The sequence below is a fragment of the Melopsittacus undulatus genome, chromosome 4 (genome assembly GCF_012275295.1).
Source record: "Melopsittacus undulatus isolate bMelUnd1 chromosome 4, bMelUnd1.mat.Z, whole genome shotgun sequence".
NCBI classification, from domain to species: domain Eukaryota; kingdom Metazoa; phylum Chordata; class Aves; order Psittaciformes; family Psittaculidae; genus Melopsittacus; species Melopsittacus undulatus.
The window spans coordinates 79,463,182-79,483,691 of NC_047530.1; the positions used below are offsets into that span (position 1 = coordinate 79,463,182).

The following is a 20,510-nucleotide window of genomic DNA, read 5'->3' on the forward strand; positions in this document are numbered from 1 at the left end:
CAAATTCTTTCTGGAAAAGTCCTTTTGTGATTGACACAATTCAGAAAAGAATCACTAATTAAATGTCTTTTCCAATGATCTTGTGAAGTGTGTGGAAGTGAAAAAACGCATTATCTCATAAAAGACAATATGAATCCAATCCGGCAATGGGATTTTTCCCAAACTGTCTAAACAGGGGTTTGCTTCCACTTAGTAAAAGAATTTGGATGCCCTCAAAAATTCACAGTGACTAGAAGTACAAAGTTGTATCTGAAACTGTCTCAAAAGGCGGAATATTCTCAAGAATTCAGTAGTGGTTCTTCCAAGAGAGTCTGGTCCAACTCTTCCAGCTGCCCACTCGGCAAGAAGCCACGTAAGTTGGCAGGAAGGTTGCCAGCTCGCCTACCCTATTTTCCTCTGACGTGATGAATAGCTTTACATCTTCTCATTAGGAACTGTTGACATGTTGCAGTTTTGCCATGCACTACACAGCTGAACTAGTCATGATGAATCTCAAACAGCCCCCTCCTGCTTGGAAAACACACTTACTTGGAAACGTGCTGCTTCATAACACACACCAAAATGAAATGGCAGCTGCATGCTTTTGAGAGTAACTGGAGTAACTGCATCCTATACTGCAGAAAGACCAAATACGTTCTGGGAATGCAAAGTTCTGATCAAGAATCATGACAGAGCTGTCACCTATCAGCATATCGCTGTCTAAGGGCAAAATGAAGCAGTGCAACTGACACTTCTGAGAACAACAAACTGTGGAATTTTAAAAATTATTATTTAGATCTGGCTTATTTAGATCATGTCAGCTGACCTAACAAACGCTTGCTAACACAATGGTGAAATCACAAGCAATGAAAGACAATCCTTGCCCTTGCATCTCAAAACATATGTTTAGATTAAGAAAAACCTGAAAGTTTCTGGAAGCTTAAAGACAAAGGTTGCTGCTTGGAGACAGCACACAGCAGGCCTAGATAGTTCAAATGAGCACTGTACCCACAGATGTTACCGCCCTGGAGTTACGACTGATTATTCACGTACTTTCAGCACACTGATTGCCTAGTGACAAAACCCCATAACTAAATTCATTATGGGGTTCTGGTCATGTTGCCTAGCGATTAAAGTGATTATGATTAAAAAGTGTCCTTAACCATCACTGGACACATGGGCACACATATATGAGGCTCCTCAGGGCACAAAGCTCCCATTCAAGTCAGCTTGATTTTTGTGAAAAACCTGCACTTCTTTTAGCAATTCAATCCATGATCCATTTGATATAAACACAACTGACCCACACAGGCAGCAGATGGCCAGTAGAGACAGGTGAGTGGTGTTTTATGCTAATCTACACTAAAGTGTTGTCTCAGGATATCAAAACCTGAAACTTAAATGTACAGGCAACAAGAAGACTTAGAACAAGTGTGTCTGTTGATCAACACTGAGAGGCAACCATATGTTAAGGCAGGACAGCCGGTGTACCTAAGAGATACTAAGCATCAGCTAGCAAATAAAAACACCAACCCCAAAATCCTCCTTCAATTGAGAAAGTCCAAAAAATCAGATGGTAAATTTAGAATCACAGAATAGTTAGGGTTGGAAAGGACCTTAAGATCATCTAGTTCCAACCCCCCCACCATGGGCAGGAACACCTCACAGTAAACCATATCACCCAAGGCTTCAGTTTCCACTTTCAATCTTAGGATGCTGCTGTTTTACTTCTTCTGTTAAACTAGATATAACAGAACAGTACTAGACAGAATAACTAAGATTAATGCTGCAGCAGACCATATTTAATTTCATTTTGTTGCAACATCAGAAATACACTGCACTCCCATTTGCCTGACAATAGTATTAGGAAAAGCAGATGGACACTTAACTGCTTATCATCAGGTCAAGGATGTGCTAGCCTGGCTGTATCACAAATAAATAATTTCCTTAAAAGGAAAACTGCTTTTGTCATTTGCAAATCTGCTACCAAAGCTCAGAAAAGCCACCTGAAAACACCATTTGAGGACTTAATTAAAGAAAAAAGTTTATTAAGAATAATTCTACCAAAAAGATAATGTGATAAAAACACTGGCTTCCTGATACAAGGGTCTGAAACACATTGATGTGTTTCTCAGTGCCATCTACTAAGAAATGCAATAAATTCTCAAAGGATTTCCCTCAGTGTTAGGAATCGAAGAAAACAACCCCAAAACAATGCACAAGGGTAAAGAAAATCATTAAAAGCTAAACTGCTTGTAGGACTAAAAACAGCACAGTGTAAATCCAGGCTTTTCACAAAAATGTAATTTGTGAAAAATAAGCAACTCACTGAGCTCAGGAGAACTTCAAAATCACAAGACAGTATCTTCTACCTGATACTGCAATTAGAAGCTGAAAACTGAGTGAAATTAGTCTGGCTACTTCCAGTGTCACAAACCCCATATGACTGCACTGTGCTGATCTGCATTGTATGCATGAATTGGCTGGAATCTGTCCTAAAATGACAGTGTTTTTACACTGCATCTTAGACCACAGCAAATATGACCAATAACAACTAGATATGCTATCTATTTGATACTGAAAATCAAGCTCTTTAGTGTAATTCATGTAAGATGACTGATAAAGAATTAGAGGAAGGCTCAGTCAAGTGTAACTGTTATAATGAACATTAAACTGTAAGGACTTCAGTAACTCTATAGGAAGTTCGGGAGCTTATTTTACTATTCAGTGAATCAAACACTTTCTTTTTCTTTCCCCCAGAAGGAAGTCACTGTTTGTGCTTGGGGTTATTAAAATGTCAATATTCTTCCCACGTTAGTACTATGATTAATACCGTGATTTCATGCTCTGCACAGGCAAGAGCTGTGTAATCTCAGTAGTATCTGTGACAAAGGTAAATGTTGACTTTTTAATCTGCAACAATGTGTATCTGTATGCATCAAGTACATACACACAGTGGTTGCCTTTAAAAAGTCATAATTCACCAACAGCTGTCACTGTTGGCAAATTTGCCAACAGAGATGTCAAATTACCATCATTTTCCCAAATATTTCAAAACGGAGATCTCTGTAGTCATGTGGGAAGGCTGGGAGGTGCTTTTTCCTTTTCCTTTTTTAATAGATTCTTCTGTAGAAGTGCACAGCAAGGAACTATCAACAATGGGGAGTAAGTGTTGCAGTTCCACACAGTTTGCTAATTGTAAACACACAAATCAGTTCTTTCACCAACTGAAAGTTAAACATCCTATTTAAATGTAATAACTCTGCTAAAGTGTTTTGATGTTGTAAAGTGCCACAAAGATTATGGGAATGGCACAGAAAAACACCACAAAGCATTCTAACTATGGGTACAAAAGTTGATTTATTTCAGTCTATATAGTGTCCCTTATCTTGAGTTCCCTTGACTATGAGGTCACAGGCAAAGTACACCACAAAAAGCACACTCTTTTGCTCACTCTCTCTGCACCACTGCAGTAGAGGAAGGAAGGATCTGAATGACGAATTAAGTGCTTACTTTTCTTCTTTTCTCCCCCAGAGAGTAGGGTTGCTCCAGGTTAAAGTCATTGGTAGGGCAGAGCAAGCATGCCCACTGCACAGCTGTCAGATATTACCTGATTTTCACATCAGGGATTGCAAAACAAAGCACATTCTCGGCTGATAATCTCCTTGATCTGAATATCACATTTAAGAAAATGAAATACAAATTTTTCAAGCTGGTTTTTAAATGTGTCTGTGACTGTAGGCTGTCATCAAAATTTTCTAATAACAGCTGTCAATCCACAAGACATGGACACAAGGGAAAACATATTCTTAGCAGAAGACAACTTAAGCTCCTTTCCATTTGTTAATTTATTTTTCTAATACTCTTAAATTAGGAGCTCAGTTGTAGGAGGTGAAAAGCATGCATTTCAGATACTGTCTGTCTGTAGCTATTTTTGCCACTACTCCCTCTTGACAAACTTACTTTGGTTTCTCTCAGTAGAAACTGCAAATCCCGCCCACTGAGTATGCCGTGGTTTTTTACATAGCCAGGAATATAAATGGTGCTTGTCCCATGAACAGTTCCATGGACTTCCATATAGGTGTGGATGATGTCCAGGTAAGCCTTCTTATCCTGTAATAGCAACGATAAGATATGTTCAGTCTAATTTATGCTTTTCAAGCAGTAATGTTCAAACACAGCTGTCTTTTCATCTCCTTTACCACAAAAGCCAGAAAGAGAAGTCAGCCATTCTTATATGATTTCTAGCTTTCATTACATTATTAATTTTGTTTTATAACAGACAGGAAGAAAACTGCATCTTTTTTATTCATAGTATAGGTATAAATAAGTACCAAGGTCCTGTTAATTTCTAAGTGGACAAAACCCAGGTCACCATTGGACAGTTGTAATCTCAGCATGCCTAAATAATACTTGGCCTAAAAATACAAAAAACCTCATTCTGAGATATTAAATTTTCACTCTGTTTGTCAGAGATGCAAAATAATTATTGTTTATCTTCTTTGCGAAGAAAGGGTGACTCTCACCTTAGTAAGATACAGTCTTGCCAAGTGAATAACTGAATACACATCTTTATCTAAATACCTAGCAACTGAGTCCCATATCTACAAATATTCCATTTACCTCAAGTTTTAAAGGCATTTTGGAAAAGAACCAGAAAAGAGTTGCATTAAAAACAAAAATCCAAACCAACAAAATCCATCCTAGTTTGCAAACAAGAATTACTTTAATTTTCAATGCCATATGTTTTTTTAGTTTTAAGACTACTGGTATTCCAAAAGCAATTAGCCGTAGTTTGTATTTACAGGCAGTATGCAACACAGATCAGAAAGTCTTTCCTTCAATATTTGCACATACCCATAGTAATAGCTTTAAAATCAGGCAACAAGCTCCCGTACTTCTTGGCAGCAAGTGAGTTTTTTATAATTCTACTTTCAGTATTTTTTGTCATGTAAATTCTGTACACATTTCCTCCACAGCCCTGAATGAAAGCCGGCCAACAATTCTACTGAAGTTCATTCACAGGGTGAGCAGACCAGTGGAAATCCTGTCTTTTCAAACCTTGGAGGTGCATTAAGGTATCAGCCCTAGCTGAATGAACACTACCCCTTCTTAAAACTTCCTTGCTAAGTTAATTACCAGTCTGCATTCACATACACAAGGTATTTGATGTCACATAACAACTAGCTTCTAGCTTTATCTTCCTCTACTGGTGATACTGTTTGTGATGAGTTAGACTGCTATGCCAAGACTGCACCAGTTAGACAATGTCCGGGGCTAAGTATTACATAAAACTGCCAACATAAAAGTACCAACAAATGGAGACAAATGTGCCTTCTTATTTTGATGAAAGGCTGCTCTTACTGTTAATTAGCACAATATATTAAAAAAAACCAGCCTAAAAGCTTGCTCCATTTTTTATTTTTCCTTTTACTTCAAATTTTAATAACCTCGAAAGGTATGTTCCTCCCACTACTTGTAAAGTGGCATAAAGAGAAACTGTTGGGAACCTCATATATTTTATTAAGAGAAATTCCACTGTAGAACCTCGTCTTTGCAAATGTGCAGGAGAAATTGTAGACTGTAGGTAGATTTAGATTAGATACAAGGAAGAAGTGCTACCCTGTGAGGGTGGTAAGGCAATGGAACAGGTTGCCCAGGGAAGCTGTGGATGCCTCATTCAAGGTATTTAAGGCCAGGCTGGATGGGTCTTCGAGCAACATGTACTGCTGACAGAATCTGACTATAGGAAGCACACTAATGCACTTGTCTCACATTTTATTGGCTCATGACACACAAACTGATGACATGAAGGCACTCCAACTCAAGAAAAAACGTAAGAAGCAAGCAGCTAGAAAGAACAAAACCAGGATCACCTAAAACTGCACTTACTATAATGATTTCAGTGATAATTTCACATTTTTTTATTTACCTACTCTGAAATATTTGACATGAAAATTATTTAGTCTTTGCATTTTTTCTAACAGCTCCTGAGAAAGGGCATTTTTTGTTATAGGACTGTTGAAGATTTTATATTTGTTCAAAAAGCAGTCATGGAAGAAAAATCCATGAATCACTACTGAACAGAGATGCACAGATTTTGGCTTAAGAAATCCATGAGCCACTTGTCTCTGGTGGCTGTGAAACACGACTGTTTTCACATTATTCCTTACACATCAAGTTTTACTTGTCTTTGGAATCAGAATACTGGACTACATAAATCTTTGATCTGAACTGACCTTGCTGCCATCTTATTTTTATTAGGTTATTTTCAAGAAGAATATAAAATGGACCAAAAGAAATGTAACATTTCCATGGGGCTTCTATTTACATGTGATGCCAATAAAAATCTAGTGGGATTCTGAGAAGCATCTGTGTTATTGTGAAGTTCAATGCCTAAATTCTGCTGAAAACACTCTTTTATGAATACAACAGTCCTTGAATTTAGCCCAAAGTATTCCCCAAATCATCTTGTAAATAACTGAATCTTCCTACTATATCCACCTGTCATCTATACAAGTACCAGCAGTTGGTTGCTACAAAATGGGGAACACAGGATTAAAAAAAAAAAACAAAAAAAGGAGTACATATAAAGACAGGATGAAAAGAACAGGCTTTCATGCTGTATTTACAGTAGTATTTTTCAGGTGCAGGAGGGCTTTTGCTTAAACTCTTATGGTTACAAAAGTATGTTAGAAATATTACTATTAAATTAAAATTAATTAATATAAATTAAATTTTATATTTAACATCAATATACAACTTATCAATACGATATAGGAAAACAAAGCAAAAGCACTGATGAATTCAGCATGTTTTAAGGAACTCTGAAAGTGCGAACAAAACGTTGAAATAACAATCCATAATCTTAATAAAACCAGAGATAAAACATTCAGTATGCCAAAGAGCATCAATCTGTCCATCTATTAAGAAAATAATGGGCTTCTAAAGGGTATTGCTAGGTTTCCACCTCAACAAGACTGGGTAACTATGATAGACTCTGTTATAGAGCATGTAGAAACAGTTTTTTCTCACAAAGGAAACCTTATATATAGATAGGCACAAGTAAAGGGATCAATATGCTAAAAAAAAAAAAAAAAAATCAGTTTTCAAACCACAAGAGTAAAAAGATGAAAAAAGCGCCCACTGCACAAAAGCTGAGAGAAATCTTTCATCCCACAAAGGGTGACCCTCTTTCTTTTAATCAAATGAGATTTTTAAAGCATTGGAACCGAGAGCAGTATCTTCCCTTTGTTCCCTGTACAAAAATTTTTCTAAAAGTCTTTCTTCCTGAGGGAAACCAGAAAAAGACCAACCAAAAAAATTCAGAAAGCACAATCTGCAACACTCCTTTGTTCCCTTATACACCTTGAGTCAAAAGTAACTGCTTTTATAAAATATAAAGTACCATAAAAATACCATTAGCAAAATACCTTATACCCTACACAAATCTCAGTAACTTTTGTCTACTTTTTCATTTAAGTCCCGAATTTCCACATTCCTTGTAAAAAAACGTTATTTCTGATCATGAAAGTATGTCTTGTAATAACCTACTTCACAAAAGTAACCAGAACACATAATTCAATTCTAAACATTAAACCTGTTGAATTAGAAAATGAGAAAGAATAAATATGGCATTTATAAATAGAAAGGCAAATCAAGAAATGTGATTTGCAAAATACCAATGTTCCTTCAACTGTTAATCCACTTCCTTGCTTGCTTGGGTGCAGATACAACTTTTATCTTAAATCATTTGACAGTAAACATCAGATTTTTACTTTCTCCAAAATGAATTCAAAGAAAAAAGACTGTGGGCTGCTGGGTATTTAATACAAAATCAGCATTCTCTGCAGAGTTTGTATCAGACTGTACTGTTCACCTCTATCTGTCTGCTATTCATGCTACAAATCTAGACTTTGAGTATGAAAGGCCACATCAAAAAAAAAAACAACTAATTTCTCCTGAGAATCAAAAGGAAATGTAACAGTAACAGTTACACAAACATTTTCTGAAACAATTTTTCAGTGGCTACAATAAACGTGCCACTCAGGAAAGTACTTTTTGTTGATCACTGACTGCAGAACTGTTATTACTCTTTGTCTGTTATTTCCATCTACTTTTAAAAGCATCATGATAAGGTCTTTCTCATCAAAGAAATCAAATTACAACTGTCTGATAAGTCCCCTCTAGGACAATATTGACAAGATGACAATCTGAAGTGATGATATTTTTAAGTTTGGTGGGTGAAAAATTTAATTATAAAAGCTACAAAAATACACTGTAGAAACATGATGCATTGAGATCCAAACTTTGTGTATATTCTAAATGCACACTGTTAAGTCTAGAAATCCTAACATCTTGGTGATTATTTGCTAAAGCATCGAGTCCATGGTAAGCCAAAATCCAGTGTATATGCAATGTATGACAGCTGACATTGTGACACAAAACATAAGACTGGAAAACCGCTTTCTCTTTCCAAGAACTGTCACACTCTCAAAGACTTCTCAAGACATCCCTGAATAATGAAAATCCCATTCCACTGGGGAACTGGAAAAAAGCACAAACGCTTCAGAATTCAAACTACAATATTAAGACACTTAAATGGATACAGTGTTTAACTGTACTAGTTTTAGAATAGTAAATCACAAGGAGTAGATGATTTTGGAGCTCAACTATAAAACTTTCAAACTGCTAACTGCAGAGTACTTAATGCAGAGTACTTAATTTATAAATGGATCTGGACAAGATGCAGTGACTCGTGACTAGCAAGTATGAATTCCACACTGAAATTCTCTGAAATTTAAATAAAGTGTTAACTATATAACCATATAAACCATTTTCTACCTCTATGCAAGAGGGCATATGATGGGAAAATTACATATGTCACATGGAGCCATAAAGGGGAGATATTAAGAACAGCCTTGGTTACGTACTTTGCCATTGAGAACAAATGAAATTTCTTCATAGCCTGTTTTACGGACAGTGTATGTGTAAAAAGAATGCCCATCTTGTCAAGGCTATTAGCAACAAACTCACACATTATTTTGCCTTTAAATATATAAATATTTTAAAAACAGCTCAAAGAAGTGATCATACAACTGCATGCTATGCACTGATGGCTATTTTCTGAAACAAGCAAATTCTGACTTCTGCCACAGCATCCCATAAAAAAAAGAAATAGCAAATACTATAAAATGAATCTTGACTCTTTTTTATTTCAAGGTTTAAGGGTAGAAGTACTGGAATGGTATGACAGGAAGTTGCAGGGAGAAGAACAAAGAAAAAACTTAGACTGCAACAGGAGCTAAGATGACATGAAAGGCTTCAAACATTCCCTTTTAATTGAACTGTTCTGTAATTAAAGCCAATTTTGATAATGGAGAGCATTGTGGGTTTCACTCACATTTTATTCATTCCTTCTTTTTCACTTAGGCAGAGATAAGACTCTCTTTATACCTTAGTACTGCCAGAAATCCCAGACAACCCCCCAAACTTTTGATTACAACAAACACATCCAAAACTTGGCAAATAGTTACTCTTGGTAGGTTACCTTTAAGCGTTACCTTTAGAAATATTGCTAAATTCTTTAGAGACTCCTAACTGTAATCCTTAACCCACTTAAGACAGATCTAGTTATCAGAAGGAAGTTAACAAGATGTATCTTACAGTCTCAGCAGCTTACATGCTTCCTGACCTCCTGCAAGATGTACCCAGACTTTCCCACTGTAACATGGGGTGAATGGGGTCTCAGGTCACAGGCTGACATTTTTCCTGTGTCCAGAAATGCCAACAGAAGTCATCACCATATTCCTTCTCCTGTTACTCATCATGTTCATACCAGAGTTTAGCCCCACTGAATGATGTAGGAAGACCAAGCACTGTCTCTAAGTAATCCATAATTCTCTAGCTACAATAACCTGGTTAGTGTATGCAGATTAGGTTGGTGGGCTGGGCTAACATCACCAACTCTGCCTAGCCAGGCACCAGAGCTGCAAACATGGGGGTTTCTAGCCAAGATGAAATGGCAAGTAATTTAGATGGCAGTTAGCTATTCTAGTCCCACCGCCAGGGGAAAAAGAGGCTCTATGCAATTCCTTAGTTTCATTTCAACCTCCTCAGTTTAAAATTAAACAATTTATTTGCAACTGCTATTCCCCAAAAGCATCTTAGCCTGAGGACTGGAACACACTCCCCCCCACACACTGTGCTTCACTAATAACTGATCAGCTCCAGCAGTGACACATGTATTCTGTGGAGATTACACTTTTCATTAATTAGCCATGTTCAATATAAGGAAAAGGAGCAAGATAAATAGATTAGTCTAGTTCCATACAAGCCATGTTGGCAGATGAAAAGAGCTTTGTACAGGAAAAATGAAGGAGACACGAAATAAGCAAATTACACAGACACAAGATTAGTTCAGGTTTTCTGTTGATCACAAGAATTGGATTTTATCACTCCGAGACATCCCGCTCTGTCACTGATTCAAAGCCTATCTATGGTGACTGCACGTTATGTACCAGTGCATATGGGTATGACTACAGTTACAATCTGCAAGTTACAGTTTTCACACTTGATGTTACAAGCATACAGTGAGCATTTTAATACAGGCAGGTCATACATCTTGGAAGAAAGAAGACAGACAATACTGACAGAAACAAGAGCAGTGACTTGACAAGCACTAGTTTAAAAAAGTTGGGAAGTTGTCTAAACACAAGCTCCTAATGGTGAAAAGGGGGTATGCCTAACAATACATACATAATATTTCCTGTTTGATTTTGATGCTGATACTGCCCACATTCCCTTTGTTAAGATTCACATTTCCAGGGGAATGTGAATAATCTTTTAAAGGTTCAGACACATGAGAACACTTAAAGATGAGAAAGCACAAAATTCTCAGTGGTTCAGTATATACAAGCTTTTCAGGAGACCACTATGGGTTACTTTGAACTTAACCTATTTCCTATAGGGAAACAGAACAGATACATCATAAGTCCAGCAGACAAAATCTACTGGATTTTCTCCAGTGACTGGAAATTACCATTTGGAAATCTGTACTAGACATAAAACGAAGTCTTAAGGGAGAAGGCAATTATTTGAGGATGTTACCAGAGGAAATAGTGGGGTTTCCATTGTGTGCTATTTAAAAATTAAGATTGGATGTTCTTTTCAAAAAAGACATGTTTTCGTCTTAATAAGCCCATGAATATCCTGTGTGTCATAAAGAATCTCAGGCTAGGCAATCAAAAATCTCCTCTTTGGGCATACAGTTCCGAATTCATGCAGAAAAGAATAAAGTGAGAAAGACATATATGTCAGTAAAAAAAACCCTGGTGACTAAGCAACTATCTTGTTCCTTAAATCCAACTAGTATTCAACAGGTTGTTCTGCTGATATGCACTGCAAATCAGGTCAGGAAGTACAGATAATTATTACATGCAACTGTTCTTAAGAGACTGATAATGAGATCAGCAACTCCACGTATAACAGCCTCTGCTAGGAAAGACTTGAAAGAAAGGACCCCAGCTCTGCTCCACCGCTTTGCAGACAGAATAATGCAGATGGGGACATACTATACCATAAGCTAAATAGAGTAACTGTCACGTATTTACCATGATGCAAAGCAAAATATCCTTTCAAGACACAGATCACATGGCTTAGCAGAGTAAGCCCAAATACAAACCTGAGAGCTAACATACCTATTTTTCTCAGCACAGTGGCCAAAAAAGCATTCATCTCTTTTTGCTACTAATGGCAACATTCTCCCATTTCTTTTCAGTTTTTATTTTGTTTTGTCTCACAGATGGACCATTTACTTGTAGCTAACAGTTTTCAAGAATTTATTCTGTATAATCACAGTCATCAGACTAAATGTTGCTTCTGCGGTTCAGAAAACTGCAAGATTGATAGTCTCAAGCCAATGAAGAGAAAAAGAAAGAAAATGTGAGACATGGATGCTCTCACACTGTCATATTGCTTGGTCCTATGTATGGCACAGCATGTACTGATCAGCTCATTTTTCAGTTGACAAGTGGCTTAGAATAGGGTCTTAGGCAGAAGGGATGGCATACATACAATGCATGTGGGCACACAAAGCTAGCAGTTACTTGGAAGAAATCCCATTATTAGTAAATCCCTTTTCTTTGGAAACTGCATGAGACACACACTCCCAGGTGTGGCAGCCAGGAAGAAGGATATCCAGAAAAGGACAGTGGACAAGAAACAGAGGCTACTGTGAGCTTAACAACACAATGTACTTGGTGAAAATATGACCAAACCTCATAGCTGTTATTCTGCAGCTCTCTTCTGCAGATGTGAGACAATACAGAAATTGCAATATTTAAGAAATAAAGCTCTGATATTATTATGGGGAGATAAAACAAGATTGGACACTTCTAGGGTCTTTAGTGAAACACAATTTTCCGTTCAAAATGCAGCACATATTTAGTTGTAGAGTTATTAAGTCGCTTTATGATTTTGATCAAAATAAATTTGCTCAAGTGTATGAAAATAGAAAACTCACCTTCCAGAAATTATCTACTTTGCCATAAACGAGAGATTGGTTCTGCCTTTTGATGTCATTAATGTGTTTAATGTCACTGGAATTCAGATGCTGCTCTACCACAAATCCAAGGAAGCTGTTATCTGGAGTGTGAGCTGTAAGACACAGAGCATATTCAAAACCTTTTAAAGTATCAGTTAATGTTACAGAACTGTGAATATTGTTAGAAACATAGGTATAAGGAATATATTATTTAACAGATCACTTCGCATTCATAGACAGAGATATGTTTGCTTGCTTTATTATCAATAAAGTCCTTATTAAATCCTGTTACGTATGTCTCCTGAAGTAAGCGGTTACTTTCTGGCTCATTTCTGACAATAAAAATTCTGTATCTGGACTGAGGCCAATGATAAAGATTTTCTGTGTGCTGAGCTTTATTTTATTATTAGAGATAAGAGAACCAGATGAAACTCAGTTTAATAATCTCAGAGATGCAATACCAACAATTTAATAAGACCCTGGGTTTATGCTTGTTAACAAAGCTATATGTTGCTCACTGTCATAAATAATTCTAGTAAATTTATTGGGTTTACCTCCCATATTGGAAGAGCTAACACGAACCACCCCACTCACTGCATTATTACCTATCCATGCTCATTACTAGCCTACAAATCACACCATGCTGATAATAACACAAATTTCACTGCCTAATTCACTCAGATCTATCTTGGCAAAACAGCTGTTAATCCAGCACCCAGACAAAAAGTTCATGCAAAGGACAGACAACTTACTCTTAAGTTTTCTATACTATTTGTAGCCTCTCTTAGTCTTTTTGCAGTGGTGACATCCAGCAATACTAGCTGTTGTCCTCCTCTTATAAAGACACAGATCTATAGGCCCATTAAAACTAAGGGGTTTTTTGTTTTGTTTAAGCCTCCCTTTTAAATTCTGGCCCACAAGCTGACAAATTCTTACGAAGCACATTTTGCAAAGTTATTAAAGAAGAACAAACAAACAAACAAAAAAAACCAGAAAAAAAAGTAAAAAAGACCCAAACCCCATAAAATAAATAAACCCCAACCCAAAGACATGGCCCCAGGCACTTACGATACATGCAGTGCTAAACCTATAGCCAAGGTTATATATAAATTCTATTGCAATTATAGGGCTTCGCTTGATTCCTGAAATCAGCCAGCTTGATAATGCAGTAGAACAGAGAAACCATACACAGTGTACGCTTCCTTCTGCCATTACATTTAGTCTTACAAATGACAATTACTCTTTTTCATAAGAAAATGCCTCAGCAACTGCTAAGCACTCAGACCCAAGGACATTTTAGGATTTAGCATAGCAAATAGCATACTGCAAATATGCTTGACAAGGGGCATTTTTCTATCCTTTCATATTTTGGATAAGAGACTGCATTCAAAGGACAGGCAAGGCAGTTCACTCAGAAGAAAAATAAACTTTTGTTAAAGTTAGCACTTAGAACTGGTGGAGTTAAGTGCCTCAAACATCACTGACAGGAAGCACTCAAATTTTTAAGCAACATCATGCAGTTTTAAGAGTACCAGTACTCTTATTTTGCATAACAGAATTTAAATTGTAACATAAAAAGGGGCAAAAAAACCCCAAACCCTCATGCTTCTGGAAAGCTCAGAGAACAGTCAAGGATTTGGTTATATGCCACAGGCTTGAGTATGGCTTTCTTGCTGCTCAGTAATAATTTTCTGCCCTTATAATCAGAGTTCTCAAAACATAATAAGAGTCTGGGGATTTTGGGAAACTGTCCAGGGTTCAAATCTGTCATAAAATCTTTACTGATGCATAACACGCACTTTTAATTACAGCCTCGTAAAATTGGTGCTACCTCTGCAGCAGAGAAAAAAACAAAATGAAACAAAACTTTAAATATCACAAAACATGCTGAATCTTCTACAGCAGTACAAAAAGCAGCAAAACCCTTCAATAATCTACAGCAATGGAATCACTCATGGCTTCAGAATGAGTTTGCCTGCAATCCATTTACCACTTCTGTAAAGGAAAAGCTGCAGTCATTTCTAGTTGTAAAAATTGGAAATGGTTATTTATTGAAATTCCAATACAGTCATACACTTCTGAAAATCCATTATATGAAGTGATTTACTCTGAACAAGAGACTGTAACAGTAGTCTGTGCTGTCATGACAGAGATCTCTATAGAGAAGATTTAGTTTCTTCTGCATTTCAAGAAGTGGGATTGGGAACTGCACACACACAGCTGTACCACAAGTATTCATTTAACTGTTTTCCTCAAATGCCTCATCACCCTTGCTGCTATCTTGACCAGGACCTCACACACAAATTTCCCAGCAGCTGGATTACTTAAATATTGAGTTTTCAGATCCTTTTCCATTTAGAGCATAAACCAATAAATATACCAAATCACATCTATCCATGCATATCCAGGCACAAGTTCTGCTTACTATGGTCAGACACAGACTCTGCAACCACTTCTAAGTTTCCCCAACACACATTTTGTTACTTGTTTCCAAACAACTGTGAATGCAGTCTTTTATCTTTTGAACAACCTTCACTTATATTTCTCTGGAAAAACTTGCACAGCAAATGTTGACAGACAAAATATGCCTCTCTCAAGAATTTTACAGGGCAACTGAAATCAAAAGCATGTCAACTAGACAGCAGCATGTATATTTCTGCTATGAAAAGCAGAAAAGTTTGAAAGACTTGACTATGAAGTCTGATGAGAGAGAACAGTGCATGCTCTGGCCTTAGTCTCAGATAGGGACCACCATCACACTTTGGCAGTCAAGCTGGTCACTGCCAAGTGTTTCCTTACAGACTTGGGCTGACAAGTTCTTGCACACAAAAGCATAACCCAAGCTTCACTTAACATCAAGCTATCTGGCAGTAGTGAATCTTTCCGCATATTTCATAGATTACAAACTTGAACCTCTACTACAACATGCAAGAGAAAGATTCTTTGATTCTAGAACCTAGTGCCATAAAGTCAAATAAGTCAAGGATTGGGACTAGAGCAGTATGGTTTAACAGTAATGATTTAATGCGATCCAATATACACTGGATGTATGCAATTTTATTTAACAATGCTTCAAAGAGCTAAACAGTGCAGAAATCTACTACTTGTTTTCTAATAGCTTTGTACACTGCTAGCAAATAAAGGTTAATCAGTCCACCTCAGGATGAATGCTTAGGATGAAAACAAGCTATGTGAAAATTTTTGATAAATGTAGAGACAAAAATATTTTTGCTGAGTTTTAGTTTATTAATCTTGAGCAAAAAGAAAGAGCAAAGGAATTGCACTGCTCAGTTGGTCAGAGGAAAAAAGCAAAAAGAAACATAGATAACATAGTTACAAACTTCAGCTACAAACTTCAGTTTAACATGATGAAATGTGAGATTTTTAGTTTATAAATGTATAATTTTTTAGTTTATATAAATGCAATCTAGCAAATATGTCAAGACCCTACTGCTCCATAGACAGCATTTGAGAAGGCAAAATTAATAAAAGCTAACTCACTGACACTTGAATATAAAGACAATCACAACTTCCCACAGGTAGCCTGAGAATAAAGTTCCCTACTATTATGTATATTAAGTTGATATTGGTTTTTTCCAACTGCTGCACGAAGCACAACGGAGCTTCTGCATAGTCTACAGACACTTACTGACACAATTCTGTCCATTTAATAAGCTGCATTTTATTAAACCATGAACTTATCTTTCATAATACAAAAGTTCTTCTCAATGACAGTATTCCCTTTAAAAGCTTCAAATTATTTATAAACACAGGGATACTTACGGAACATTGTATAAAACTGCTGTGGATTAAGGTTCCACTTTCCCCATGGTGTCTTGTGGCCTTTTGACTGGGCATAATGGGCATGGTTAAACTCTGGTTCAGTTCCAAAGGAATCCAAAACTCTTAGCATACACCTAAAAGAGAGCAATAATTTACTGTAGGTATACATTTATATGTATATATAAAGCATATGTGTGTGTACACAGTTATGAAAATTAAAATGTGTTTTGTTTGCATTTTCAACTGTGGATGTTTTATAAACTAAAGGTACATTTTAATTTCAAACATTTTTGTTCATATTACATTCACAAAGACATTATGATCAGCAAATTCAAGGATATATCAGACATTCAAATAACAGCCCTGAAGCTTGTTTTGGGTTTCTTTGTTCTTACAGAACAAAGTTACACTTTAACATCCAAGTAGAGCTTATGGGAGCTTACGGGAATGCTACTGTGGTCACCTACATTCCTGGGGCTCTGAAGCAGAATTTAGGCAGAAGAAGAGAGGATTCTTCATCTGTTTTCTAATATTCTCCCTCATTACCATGAAATCAAATGCAACAGCTAAGGGTCGCATACCAAGAAGATCAGAGTAGAACATTACTTTGTGTTTAGACAACTGTATTCAGTCTCCAGGTTCTGACTGACTTTTCGGTCAATTATACCCACTAGAGAAGCACTGAAGACAGTTTAATTTGCTGAATATTTACAGCCAGACAGACCATTTGTTTATGAAACACTTTGTCACAGACTTCTGAAGAAACAGTATTGAAAAATGTGTGCAAGAAACAGTACACAACTGAGAGAAACCTTGGTGCTGGACTACAAAGGGTCTGCAGCGAAAAGAATCACACTCAGTCCTTCATTTCGCTCCTTCAAATTCCTTGAAAAAACCCCAAAAATTCACTTATGAACACCTTTCAAAAAACGGCCCATATTACATGAAAGGCAGAAAAAGTCTCAGTATGAAAAGGGCAGCACACATTCTAGCATACAGATTCTAGAAATTGTGTTTCTAAAATGCAGCCTGCCAAACCTTTATGCCAAACCTTATGGCCATCGTACTGATCACTGGCTACACTGCAAATTAATTGGATTATATGGCTCCAAAGCTGCTGACCCTACCATTCTTCAGCCCTCCTTAACAATTTTCAGGAAAAAAACCTGTATAGGATTTGTTCCTACACTATGTGCCACTATATTATGAAGATTTGAACTCTCATCACAGAACATTTTATCACTGGGCTTGCATGTGCCAAGGAAGAGACACAACCTTATGGTGGCAGAGAATGGAGGAAGCTACAAAAGTTACTATTAAAAATGGCTATACTTCCCAGACTTCACCACTTCCCATGCTCCAAACCAATATATATTAGGTTCAGTAAAACTCCAGGAGTTTGGCTTTAAAATGAGAAAGAATTTAGCCCCCAAAAGGTGAAAGGATTAGCTCCAGCCATCTTTCAGATTTAAAAGATGAAAGAATTTAGTCCCTAAAATACATGTATATGTATTTCTTACATGGTCTCTTTTCTCCAAAGTATCTATTAAAAAAGGAAAAAAAGCAAACCACCAACCAGCAACCTTTAAACTCTCATATGAAAATGACACCTTTGTCTTTGAAAGTACAAATAGAGAAAATTTACTTCTTTTTTTTTTTTTAATCTTCACAGAGATCTTTCAAGTGGAAAGAAAGTCAAAATACACAATACATTATGATTCTCCAAACAACAAAGCTGACAGATCAGTTTCTGTGCAGTGTTTCATGTCAACTGATCTCAATGAAAATATTTTACAACAGTGGCAATTATCTTTGCATTGTACAAAATGCTTCAGCAGGACCAAAACAACGTCTGCACTGATGAATCGCTCAGTAATAAAAACCCTCTTATTTCTTGGCAGGCCTTAAAAGAAAATTTTTATATCAAACATACAGCTTTTGGCCAGGTACTTGAATAAGTACTTGAGAATGAAAAATGGGTGAAAGCTACTGAAAAATCACAACATTATTGGAGTTTGTTAAATTATGTATGTAAGGAGCACTACATCACTTGTGATCATCTCAGAGTCCTTTGTTTCTTCTCTTTTTCTTGTATTCAGATGTAAGCTGCGTTAACACTAATTATTCACAAGGATATGTGTAACTATGTCTCACACAGAGGATTTCTGAAACAGGGCAGGAAATGTGATGCAACAGAAACTAAGCTAAACCAGAAAACAGGGAAAACAAAAAAAAATATTTATATGATTGAGGCATAAAATAAGTTGGAAAAGGAAGAAGGTCGCAGCAGAAAGTACAAGTATGTGCAAAAACGGTATGAAATATTAAAGGTTCAAGTGGTGAATCTAACCTCTGAAATGCAGCAGAAAAGAACTGGTAAAGATTTTAAATTTAGAAATAAAGGCAATTAATGCCAGTTATGCTGAACTGGTATTTTAACATATGTAGGCACACCTTAATTGTCTATCCAAGTACTGTATTTTCCATTTGTGTCACTTAGTGGTTTAAACCTCTTTCAACTGAATTATTTTAAAACAAAAAGATTGATTTTGCATACAATGTTTTAGCACTTTTAAAGTGAAATATTTCATTTTGTAAATGGCAAAACAGCTTTTTTTTAAATCATGCATATATTTTTGAATAAAAATGTTAATTTAGCATGATTTTAACTTCAGTTTTCACCCACTTCCCTCTTTCCTTTCTAAGATGTCAACTAGCTTTAGCAGTGAGGTTGCAGAGAATTATAGCATGGAGTTGGTGTCAGATGGATTAGTCTATTCACTGACTAATTAAACAGGATTGGTGGGTATCAAACTCCTTACAGAAACATCCATACTAAAGTCATCTTTCCTGTTCTAGCATATTAGAAGTGATCATTTCAGGGCCTAATATAAAAAAAAATGTAACTAGTACTGAGTTACTACAAAAGTAACTCAGAATTATCACCATTTTTGAACCGAGTGTTTTTCAGAAATATTAGGGGTAAGCACAATCTTAATGGGGCTGTCCTCGTGGAAGGACATATCCTTCTCCCACCTGAGGTTGCAATTTTTCTCTACCTAGGTATACTTCATCTTTTTTTACACAAACAATGGTGTCCAGCAGCACCCATTGCAGTCACCAACTAGTGCTTATGCCTGCATAAAGAGTTAAAACAAGGGGTACATACATGGCAGTGGATGCAGACATCTTCCTGGGAGCTAGCTGGTCAAAATCCACCCAGTTAATGTTTGGAAGCTCAACAGGTACACTGAGCTCAGGCACAACAATGTGCCAGCACAGATACATGGACTCCAGACTGTTTGTCCAGGCAGCTCATATCTGCCCATACAAATGCTTGCAGACACACATATTCACTTTCAGGCTACCCAGTACTTGCATTTAAAATGTAAAAACTGAGTCAGAAAATAAGCCTCCTAAAACAAATGCATTCTAGAGAACATGCAAAAAGCAGGAATGTTGCTCTTTTTTTAGGATAGCTGTCATGTTAATTTATTTCAAGAATAAAGCCAGTTGGATTTTTGGCTTTTGGGAATGAGTCATTGCTAGAGAGACTGTAGAAAAACGAGAAAAATAGAAAAAAAAATCTGACTTTTATATGCTGTATGTGGGATGAGGATGCTAAGAAAGGCAATGTGCTGCACTCCTCAAACTATATTAAGCTACTATTTTTTTTGTTGCTTCATTGCCCAGAAATTGCTCTCAAATATCCAGACTTCAGAAGTGAAAAACACAGCATGTACAGGCCTTTGTCTGCTTGAAAATAGTGACCTCAAAAATGAGATCTGTTTTGCTAGATTCATACTATTTACAGCACTAATTATAACTCAGATAAAGCATGTACTAGAGAGAATCACTGGTGCTACCGATCTCAAACATACAAAAGAGTGTTTCAGTTGTTCAGAAATTATCACCCCTCAGAACTGCAAGGTATTTTTTTTTTGAGCTAGTGATCCTAGACACCTGATTTGCAATTACCAAGAAAATCCCCAGGGCTCTAGTTCACTCAAAAAGATTGCATATAGCACTCTTATCAAGACACTGTTCTGCAGGCAGGGGTTTATTCTACCAGTCTATTCCAATCTGAGAGTGAATAAATAAGTTTTAATTTATCTGTATTTGAGTCTGGTCTGCATAAATCAAACTGAGCTGACACACACATTTCTCCTGAAAAACCATATGGCACAAAGCAAAACACTTCTTT

At 36.6% G+C, this 20,510-nt stretch overlaps 1 protein-coding gene across 3 annotated transcripts in view; it reads right to left on the reverse strand.

Moving 5' to 3' along the window:
* MGAT5 (alpha-1,6-mannosylglycoprotein 6-beta-N-acetylglucosaminyltransferase) overlaps positions 1-20,510 on the reverse strand; it is a 134,102-nt gene that overhangs the window by 20,567 nt on the left and 93,025 nt on the right. For all 3 annotated transcript variants that reach the window (XM_034061682.1, XM_034061681.1, XM_031053070.2), the window contains exons 10-12: positions 16,307-16,440; positions 12,503-12,636; positions 3,943-4,092 (exon numbers count right to left, since the gene is read on the reverse strand). In XM_034061682.1, the coding sequence (XP_033917573.1) occupies positions 3,943-4,092; positions 12,503-12,636; positions 16,307-16,440 (418 nt within the window). The remainder of the gene's footprint in view (positions 1-3,942; positions 4,093-12,502; positions 12,637-16,306; positions 16,441-20,510) is intronic.